The 10,782-nt window shown below is 38.4% G+C and overlaps 1 protein-coding gene across 1 annotated transcript; it reads right to left on the reverse strand.

The window, feature by feature from the left end:
* Positions 1-127: 127 nt before the first annotated feature.
* Positions 128-5,790, reverse strand: LOC121747171 (protein DEFECTIVE IN EXINE FORMATION 1-like). Its single transcript, XM_042141170.1, has 13 exons — positions 5,426-5,790; positions 5,091-5,201; positions 4,789-4,871; positions 4,465-4,582; positions 4,220-4,377; positions 3,234-3,901; positions 3,075-3,145; positions 2,158-2,414; positions 1,714-1,895; positions 1,346-1,629; positions 1,135-1,252; positions 864-1,046; positions 128-772 (listed from the first exon to the last, which is right to left on the reverse strand). Exons 1-13 carry the CDS (start codon positions 5,575-5,577, stop codon positions 458-460), a joined length of 2,700 nt encoding a protein of 899 aa, XP_041997104.1. The 5' UTR covers positions 5,578-5,790; the 3' UTR covers positions 128-457.
* Between the last annotated feature and the right edge of the window lie 4,992 nt (positions 5,791-10,782).

Genomic DNA, 10,782 nt, shown 5'->3' on the forward strand with positions numbered 1-10,782 from the left:
TTCCAAATAAAAATATTTTTATCCTACCAAACATTAGATTTAGAATTGAAGGCTCTAATTCCAATTTCACACCTCTAATTCCATGGTACCAAACAGAGCCTAAAAGTTTCTAAATGCCACATGAAAATAGGGCAGCAATGAAAAACAGGTCAAATTAAAATCAATGTAATGAGCTAACATCATAGTATATCAGATTTTTTTAGCACTACCTAACAAAGATGTCCTCTTCACAAACAGGCAAAATTAAGGGAACAAGTTTCCTCAGTCACAGCATCAACTTCTATATGCAATTCAGCCAGCCAGCAACTTCTCAGAGGAAAAATAGGCTTTGCAAGACATCTTCATAATTTAAACTCCCAGGTACAGAATTTCACCGATTAAGTCTCTCCCAAGAGTTTCTTGCAAAACCGCGCTTCGGCTTCTTTGTAGCCGATGCAAAGTCATTGTCAGATATTCACTAGTCACTGTTCCGTGAAAACGATGGCAACTGCGTGCCTTCTTGGGGATGCAGGATGACGAGAATGCCAAACATTCCAAGCATTGGAAGGACAAGAAGCCACTTCAACAGTTTGTAGTAGTACATATGGAATGTAAGTGAAAATTCATCTGAGAAATAGATCCCGTTTCGGTCAACCATCTCCACCATTACAGTTCCAGCAGTTCTTACACCTACTGTCGGAAGTTTAATCCGATGTGTCCCAGGACGATCAAAGATCTGGTTTTGCTTAATCGTTCTCTCTCCTTGGTAATTACCAGGAACCAACAAGCTTATCTATGATTACAAACAAAGACTTGGAAAGATTACAAAGCAGATAAAAAATGGTAAAAAAACATGCGGTATATAGAGTCGGAGTATAACATACCGTGACATTATAAGGTGTTTGGGAACCAGATGGAAACCTGTATCTGTCAACAATCTCGACTTCAACCCAGAAGTGCTTCCCTTCTTCATCTCTGAAAGCGCGTGATGATGGAGTAATATAAATTCCTTGGCGATTGGGCTGATGCGCTACATTATTTCTCCCTTGAGTCGGTGACCTCCAAGCCTGGAATTATGAGGTTTGAAAGACAAATTAAGTAAAATATTGGCAATCATCCAACAATTGCAAGCATACGATGTTGTTCAGGTATTACCTTGAGAGGATGGTGTGGTGAAGGGGTCGAAAAACAGAAGACATTTCCATTCATTGTAGCAACTATAAGATCAAGGTCATCCCCACCATCTATATTGTCAGCCAAAACCATGCTATATCTGTCATAGAAGAAAAGTTGTTTATGGGTGAGTAGACAAACAGCAGTAACTACGAGAATGGGCGGTCATTTATAGCAGACTAAATAATCTTACGCTGTTTCGCCAATATCCACAACATCAGCACATGATGTAGGGCCGTCTATGAGGTATAAATACCCATCAAATGATGTAGTAACAATCGTTAGCCCCGTCTGCTTCTCCCCACGCCTTTTCAAGTCAACTAGAAGAACTCGATTCATCACTCTTCCATGTGTTCTATAAGGATATGGCCGTGAAATTGACCCATCCTTGCCACTCAGAACATATATGTTTCCAGATAGAGTTGGCACAACAACGTCGGTGTGTCCGTCCCCATCTACATCTCCAATGGTGGGTCCCTGTAGAAAAGAAGAAACTGCTCAAGAGTGTACATATAAGTTGAATACAACCATATTTAGGAGTCGAGATATAACAGATTTTACCTGTGGAACAAGGCTCTTCACATGTGTCACCCAAATTTCTTTTCCTTGTGGGGTCCATGCAGCAACATTTCCATGGGCGTCAGCCGTGACTAATTCAATTTTACCATCGTCGTTAATGTCAGCTGCAACAACTGCTCCTTGAATTTCAGCCATCTCAAGGGGAAATTTCTCTCTAACTTTGCCTGAAGCAGCAAATTAGCAGCAGCAAGTAAATTACCAATAATACTTACTCCATCAAAATTGTGGAAAAGGGCCCCATTTTATTAGGTAGAGTGTGTTGTGAGTGAAGAAATGGTGGACCATGTGTGGTAAAATTGTAAATAAGTGGACATAATGTGGATATAAGATAAGGAAATTGTGTCCAACAAAGGAAAATAAATAAGTGCACTAATTTCGATAAATTCCATGAAAGTAAAAGTAATTCAATTAAACTAGAACACACACCTTGGTGGTCCAACACATAGAACAAGCCAAAAGATGTCCCAACTAGAATGTCCAGGTTTCCATCACCATCCAAATCAACAACTGTAGGAGAAGAATAGATGTAGGCACGGAATTTTCCAGTTTCAGTACTCATATCCAATTGTGCACTCCATTTAACCTCCTTTGTATCAAGGTTGAAAACCACAATGCCACCAGCAACATATTTTCCGATATCAATACCACCAAGCTCCTTCAAATGTTCTGGATTGTCATAATACCTACGAAACTTCAAATAAACCAGCTGAAAATACCCGTCCAGGCAGTTCTACTAGTAGCAATTATTAGAAACACAACATATGGCCAAAGAAGCAAGAACATCTTCATACATCCAAATATCATCATCATAAAGCTGCAGCTTCAAATCTTAGCCTTTCATAAAGACGAGTATTTCTCCAAAGACAACTTCAATTATAAAGCAACACATAACAGTTACAGAAAAGAAGAGCAAAAGAACTTGTGCTGAGGCCTTCTGATCAATTACCTAATACTCCCTTGGTTCCATGTTAATTGAGTCATTTTTCTATTTTGGAAAGTTCCAAGATAATTGAGTCATTTCTATTTTTGGCAAAAAGTAACCATGTCTCTCACTTTATTCTCTCTTCATCTCTCTTACTTTATTCACTATCCATTTAACACACTATTCTTAATCCCCATGCCGAAAAGAAGCGCCTTTATTAACAAGAAACGGAGGGAGTACAAATCTACAGATGATCATTTGATAAAAATAGATGCCCCCGTGCAACAGAGATTCAGCTAAAAGTGCACTACAGAGGCTCAAATAATACTTATCTGCTCAGAATATCAATTGAATAAAGCATGAAGAGGCTATAAAGATTAAAGAGACGTACTTTACAGTACACAGGGAGAGACAAACTTACTCGCGGTCGAAGAAGTAAGAAGCAGCAACAATCATCTCAAAGACACCATCGTGATCTATGTCTGCTATGACCTGAAGTTGAATAGAACCAAAATTGATATTGTTATCCAAATAAACAAAGAAGCTGACAAGAAAATGCTTCAAGCATCGCTACACTTACTGGAGTGCACAAGACATGGGCATCTATGTGAACATAATCTTCTAAATTTTCATGTTGTGATTCAGTCCATTCCTCCTCACCCCACAAGGTTTCATCAGGATAATCATCATAGTCATAGTTATACACATCATCCAACTCATCCGTCTCTCTGAACAAGTCAAATGAGGAGTCAGCTTCTGCTTCCAGACCTCCATCATTTTCTACAGTTGCAGCATGAACATCCTCATTGTCTTTTGTATCTTTAACTTCAAAAAGCCTCCTTCTTGCAGTGTTTCCAGTTTCTTCACCACTAACTTTCTCAGAAGAGGAAGATGTATCATTTGTTTGTGGCGGTGCCTTGATGCCTACACCCACTGGACTGTCACTCTTTTTGTCTTCAGCAGAGGTGGTGCTGTTTAATGTGTCGTGATGAACTTCTTCTGGGACAGAATTAGATGAGTCGTGGACACTCTCTATGGAGTCAGAATTAGACGAGTCATGGACACTCTCTATGGAGTCAGAGGTATTTGCAGCAAGCGAGCTCCCATTCAGCTGACTGTTTTGAATATCAGAAGAGATTGTGTGATTTGATGAAGTGTCATTATGAACTTCTTCTGGGACAGGATTTGATGAGTCATTGTGACTTGTGGAGTTTATAGTATTTGCTGCAAGTGTACTTGCATTAGGCTCTGAGAAGTAATTCAAATTAGAGATAAATTTACAAAAATATACACTCCCAAAACAGCAGCATATATTCCGCTCTATGCTACATGGTTAAATTGTCTACAGGAACAACTTTTCTAAGATGATATGCATAATAAAATAAAATATAGAGTTTTAAAGTGAACTTCAAATAGAAAAATTGCCAGATGGCAGTTGTCTGTTTATTCTTTGAGAGACAGACAGCATCAAGTTAAAATCTGTATAGTGGATGATTTACAAAGTACCCTGCATTTCCGTAACACTGAGAAATTTAATTATTTGCAATGACAAGGGGACAAACTTACGATGTAATGAGTCCACAAGAGCCTCATGGATCAATTGGTCATCGTCAACATCTGGATGTGAACGATCAGCAGGATCTGGAAGCAAACCAATATGCCAATCCTTTTTAACTTTCAATCTTGGAATCTCCAGTTTATCTGACATCATGTATCCGGAAACCCTATTTTTAAGAAAAGAGATTAATAGGCTAAGTTAGGATAACTTAAATCCATGCAAAAGGGAAGCATTTAGTGTGAACGGCAGTTACCTGAAAAAGAGCACTTCACCATTATAGGTGGCTAAAGCAATTTCTCTAACGCCATCCTTATCAATATCGTAAAGAAGAGGACTAGAGTGGACTGTAGACTGATGAAAAGCTGGCCATCCTGATAAAAGTGGTTCAGTTATGAATTATAGAATAAACCAACATCATTCCTTACACAAATAGGGATCACTATGCACTCTGATATTAGTTACTTGATTCTTTAAGCATCTATCCTTCTAGATACACAAGAAGACAAATCAATCTAGAATATACCTAAGCTCAGTCCGTAATAACAGAAGAAATTAAATGAATTGTTAGTGGCACTACCTGGTAATTTATCTCCATCAGATCCTTCTAGGACTTCCAAGTAATGCACAAACGAAGGAACTACGACTTCAAGCTTTCCATCACTGGAGTACGATTCAGATGTCAAAGCATATAATTAGACAGATAAATTCCCATTATGAGCAGTTCAGAAACTCATAAAATTCAATCAATATATAACATAAAAAGATAATCTCTTTTACCATCTAAACATTTAAATCCAACCTAGGTAATTTTACATGGCATCAATGTGCAATTAAATATGCAATAAACGTGGGACAAATTTTTCCTATTCCTAGCATCACCTGTTAATGTCTGCAACTAAGGGAGTTGCATATATGCTAGAACTCACTTCAGTCTGCCACCTAAGTTCCAGATGCCGAGGGCATTGTGTATTCAACAGCTCGTCCTCATCACTATCCACAGAGAAATCAAACCATCAAATTTTATACATCATTTACCTCTTCAACAAAGTTGCGAATGAAATGCATTAATTAATCTTCAAATAAAATTATAAATCAAGAAGAAACACGGGCATTCGCTTCACAACCAACAAGAACCCGTTAGGATTGGAACTACGAAATAATTACTAAAATTAAAGAGTGTTCATCCATAATCATGAGATTTCGAGTGGCCTTACAAATTGGGGTAACCAAGGGCATCATCAGTGGCTTCACGCTCTCTAAATTTGTTCGTTTTAGACTCCTCCGATTGAGATGTGCCATGATCAAAGCTCAAACACAATAACGCAAAAATAAGAAAACTAAGAAGCGCAAAATTCCAAGTTTTCATGATTTAGGCGTAACAACTTCCAAGATTTGAAATGCCCGAAACAAATAATTGGAAAAATTAGGGCAAACAACCAAGAATTGTATGTAGTCAAAGCCTTAGTGAGAGGTTTTGGAGATCTGTGAGAATTAAAAGAGATCAGTTTGAAGCAGAACTAAATACACAGAAACCCCATCAAACCCAAAGGTAATAGTGGACGTTTTCTAAATGAAGATTAACTATTTTTTCTTAACGTTCGTTACCTACTGTTTTTTTTATGGGTTAATAAATTTCAATTTAAAGGTCACTTCTCGGAAAAGTCGAACATGAGACTTTTGGCCTTAAGCATTAACTATTCTACCGTTTAGCCAACTCACACACACTAGACATTTGAGACGGTATGAGTTTTAAGAGCATCCACATCTCTAGAGCCATGGCCATTGGAGGGAGTCGGTCTGCACCTGGGGTCTAGGCGGGGGCTCGGCGCGTTGGAGGTGGACTGGGTCAGGTTCGAGCCGCGTTCGGTGCCCTAGCCGTAGCCGAAGGCCACGCATGGTTGTGGCCTAGCTTGGAGCACGACCCGGACCTGAATTTTTTTTAATTTTTAATTTTTTTTAAATTTGAATTTTTCTCTCTAAATATCATTCCACAATAATTTTATTTTTATTCTAAATCATTCCTAGAGCGGGCAAAACGGGTTAACCACGGGTACCCGCACCCGACAAGTCTGGTATCCGTACCCGATTTTAGCCAAATTTGTTGTCCCAATACCCGTCCCGCAACATATCGGGATTACGGGATACCGGCATCGGGTATTTGCGCGTACCCATATTCGACCCGAAACCCTAATAAAAAATTTGAAAACCCTAATAACCGACAATGTTCCTAATTTACTGTATAATGTCGACGGTAAGCTTAGAATAGTTTGAGAATAAAATTGATGGGACACTCTATAGCTAGTTCCGGTGAGTTTTTAATTGTATATTTGTTGGAATATAAAAATGTTTCAAAAAAACTCTTAGATTCTATAAAGTATTAGAAGGTATATGTCCAATATTAATAATATCGGGTATTATCGAGATTAACGAGTATACCCACGCGGGTAGCGAGTTTAGACTTATAATATCGGGTGTTATCGGGATTATCAGGTATACCCGTGCGGGTAGCAGGTATACCCGCTACCCACAAATCTCTAAACCACACTACTCGATTTTGCCCATTTTCCGTTATCGTCGGGTAACGGATATCTATTACCCGATGGGTAGCGGGTCGAGATGGGAATTACTCATTACCCATTATTCATTCCTATCCCTCTTAATTCCTCTAGCGTTGATTTCTTCAACTATCATCTACCTCCACTCAAATATTAGGAAAAACAAGAATTTTTTTTTGTTTTTAAAATATTTTTTAAGAATTTTAATTTTTGAATTTTTAGGACTTACATAATTTTTAATTTTCTGAATTAACAATGAATTTTTCGTGTTGTAATTGTTCATTGTTTTCAATTTTACTACTAAAATGATTAATAGTTGTGAATAATGTAATTTAAATATTTGTGGTCTGGGGTGCAATGTTGTGAGAATTGTGGCTGAGGAGAAGATGAGCACTTCTAAGAGTGACGGGCCTTGAGGTGTGGGTCTCCTTCAAGGCTACATCCTTCTCATAGAGGGAAGTAGTAGTACTTCATCTGTTCCAAGGAAGATGACCTCTTCCTTAGGTGGTACAAGATTTTATGTAATTTTATTTTGTATGTTAAGTGGAGAGAGTAAAATAAGAAATAAAGAATAAAGTAGAGATAAAAGGTGTTTCCATTTTTAGTAATGAGTCATCTTGGTTTGGACAAACTAAAAAGGAAATGGGGTCATCTTCAATGGAACGGAGGGTACTATTTAGAGATTTCATCACGAAATTTACTAGAAACTAAATAAATAGGAGTATATGTATATATAAACGTGACAAATCGGTTGGGTAGAGGCCTTATAACGACCCAAGCCAATAAAGTTTATCCTGAACTCTAAACTTGATATGTTAAGAAAATTATCAATTAGAATATAAACCCTCCCTGTTATCTTCAAATTCGAACACGATCAACAAATGATTCGAACCGTTAATGACACACAATATACTATAGATTGACACGACATGATAACAACACGGTATATTATGGATTGACACGACAGGATAACAAATGATAACAATCCAAACTTGATTTATACGATTAAAATATGATATTACACATTTAAATCAGATTTTGGAGAGTAAAAAGTTATGCAAATTGATTTTGTTCGAATGTTAGAAATTTGAGTGGTTTGTTTGGTGATGAACAGTTGCAGATGTGATGCTGTGGAGAAGTAGAAATCGGACGGTGGGGATTTTGATGGTGACTTTGGCTACTTGGGTGGTGTTTGAGATATCTTGTTACACCCTGTTAACATTAGTTTCAACTGTGTTTTTGCTCCTTTTCACCATTCTCTTTTTATGGGGCTGCAATTCTCAACCGGTTTATTCATTACCTTAAATCGTTTTAGCTTAACCATTTCACCTTTACATTCAACTAGATTTAAAGCTATCAAAATGTTTGGATTTGATTTTGTGCAAGGCTTGTTTTAGATGTCAAATTGCTATCAAATTACTTAGCCTTACTTCAATAAAATGAAATCCATGATTTGTGCAACAGACCTGCTCCGCCTCTACCACATCTGCATCTCTCAGAAGAGACGGCGAATGAGGCAGCAACTTTCATTCGCGATCAAATAAACACGATGCTCTCTGTCTCTGAGGATATTGCTTATGGAAGGGATTCAAGAATGTTTGTAAAAGTTGGTCTTATGTTGTTGTTGATTTGTGTAGTAGGGAGTCTACTGACTTGGTCACCTTGGCCTACATTTGTAAGTTTAATAATATCATCATCTATGCATTCATGTAGGAGTTTATGTTACCTACAACTTTCTTGCAAATGCCACTATAGGATCATAATCATTTGATAACCAGTAATCAACATATAAAGATTATCCCTTATAATGAACATTTATATGCATAAAGTTCATTACATATATATAAAATATTCATTGTCTGTAGTTCTGCAATAAGAATTACTATATGTATTTTTAACGCACCCTACCACTATATATGTATGCTCTAGTTTGGTTTGGGAAGCTGCACCATTTTTATGTAAGTTTTGATGAAGGATGTGTTGGAGAGATAGCTATAAAAACACTAACCGGGCGTAATACAACCCGAGAGAAGATCGAAGAAAATAAAACAGAAACGAAAATGACAATAAGAAATTCGAAACTGTAAAGATGAACTTGGCCGAGTCGAGGAAGGCCTCTTTCCGCAAGACGAGATACGCCCCGGTAGTGTTCTCGGTTTTGGCATGCCGTCCCCAAAGATAAAGCGGCTACGTCTCGTTCGTTGCAACACCGCAGTTGGAACGAGCTCCAGCGAACTGGAAGAGGAAGAGGGCAGAGCTTCGAAAGGACTATGCAGAGAGGAAGTATGCTTGTGATAATTAGTGTGTGTAATGCAGTGGAATGGCTAGCCTATTTATAGGCCAAGCCACCATGCAGGGTCAACCAAGCCATGAAGGCTCATCATGGCTCATTCGTAACCGTCAGCGGTTACAAGCTTGTGGCAGGAGTGTGCCTTTCGCGTGTGGATTTCTCACGTGGCAGCCATGTGGGCTTTGACTGTGCCACGCTTGATGATATGTCAAGCCACTTGGATTGCTGACTCAGCGGTGGTCTAAAAAGATTACTACGGGTCCAGACCCAAGGCCGAGGCCGCGTGTGGGCTCTTTCACCCATCTTGGTCCACTATAATTATTAAGTAACATTAAGTCACTTAATTTAAGCACATTAAAGATGTGTCACTTCTCCTATGTGAGATAATTAACACTAGTTAATTATTCTCTAAGCACAAACTCCAAGCTTTAGTTAAAAGCTAATTATGCCCAACTTTAATCCACTATTTCTCACTCACCGGAAATCGGATTTGAGAAAGTGAATATACTACATTTATCTACGTAAAATGTAGATCGACGCTATATCATTTAATTTCACAAAATTAGATGTCTCGTCACATTTATTATTTGGTCAAAATCCATTGATCGAGCATATTTTATTCCATGATTTCTACAATCCCCCACATGAGTGGAAATAGCCAAATGCATATATATGCATGCAGACACAAGCTCAACCCTAATGAGATATGTAAGTATTAGGATAGGTAGTTTGTGGCTTTGAACCATCCATAGTCAACATCATCGGATACATCGGCGGACTAATAACTCGATGCTTTGAACTATTCCTCCATCGCGTGGATCGAGACAATGATGTTAACACTTAAACACCTCAACCTCATCCGTTCTCACGTTTTGTGTCCATTTCGGCCTTAGACACCACTTTGGGTTCATAAGTGCTTAATACGAAGCGACCACACTTCACACTTACATAAGTGATTCCTATTTGAGTATCTTGCCCTACTCTATCTCCTTGAGAACTCCATCTCTTAAAGATCTTTAGGATTCATTAAAAGTCATAGACTTAACCTCACCACTAGGCAAGCTTAGCAACACTCTTTTGTTGTCTGGGGAATAGATTTAAGTGAGTGTTTCACACGAACTCTCATGGCTTAGTTTTCCCATTGAACCAGGTTCTTAGGATCTCCAGTCATCGTGGTTGGGTTACCACTATGATCATTCCTTAGTTTGTGGATTTCAGTCTCATTCCCTCTAGCAGTTTGTTCATTTAATCACAGTTTAACCCTTTGGTTAGCAGATCCGCTAGATTATCTATTGACTCCACATAGTCAATTGTAATCACGCCAGTTGTGATCAAGAGTCTCACGGTGTTATGTCGTCGACGAATGTGTCGAGACTTCCCGTTGTACAAGCCATTATTCGCCCTTCCAATAACGGTTTGGCTATCGCAGTGAATCATCACCGGAGGCACAGGTTTAGACCAACATGGAATGTCCTCGAGGAAATTCTTAAGCCACTCGGCTTCCTCACCAGCTTTGTCTAAAGCTATGAATTCAGATTTTATAGTGATCGGGCTATACAAGTCTATTTCATGGATTTCCACGAGACAGGATCACCCTCAATAGTAAAGACATATCCACTAGTGGAAAGTGAGTCTTTATTATCGGATATCAAGTTCGCATCACAGTACCCTTCAAGTACCGGGGGTACCTTGCAAAGTGCAGCCCATGATTTTGAGTATGTTTTAA

This window comes from Salvia splendens, chromosome 1 (assembly GCF_004379255.2).
Source record: "Salvia splendens isolate huo1 chromosome 1, SspV2, whole genome shotgun sequence".
NCBI classification, from domain to species: Eukaryota; Viridiplantae; Streptophyta; class Magnoliopsida; order Lamiales; family Lamiaceae; genus Salvia; species Salvia splendens.

What these genes read in the sequence shown, in the direction of transcription:
- LOC121747171 (XM_042141170.1), bottom strand. Translation starts at nt 5,577, where the DNA reads ATGAAAACTTGGAATTTTGCGCTTCTTAGTTTTCTTATTTTTGCGTTA. An exon ending in CTATGTGTTGGACCACCAAG is followed by an intron (nt 1,896 to 2,157) that starts GTGTGTGTTCTA and finishes TTGCTGCTTCAG; the next exon opens with GCAAAGTTAGAGAGAAATTT. An exon ending in TGAAGAGCCTTGTTCCACAG is followed by an intron (nt 1,630 to 1,713) that starts GTAAAATCTGTT and finishes TCTTTTCTACAG; the next exon opens with GGACCCACCATTGGAGATGT.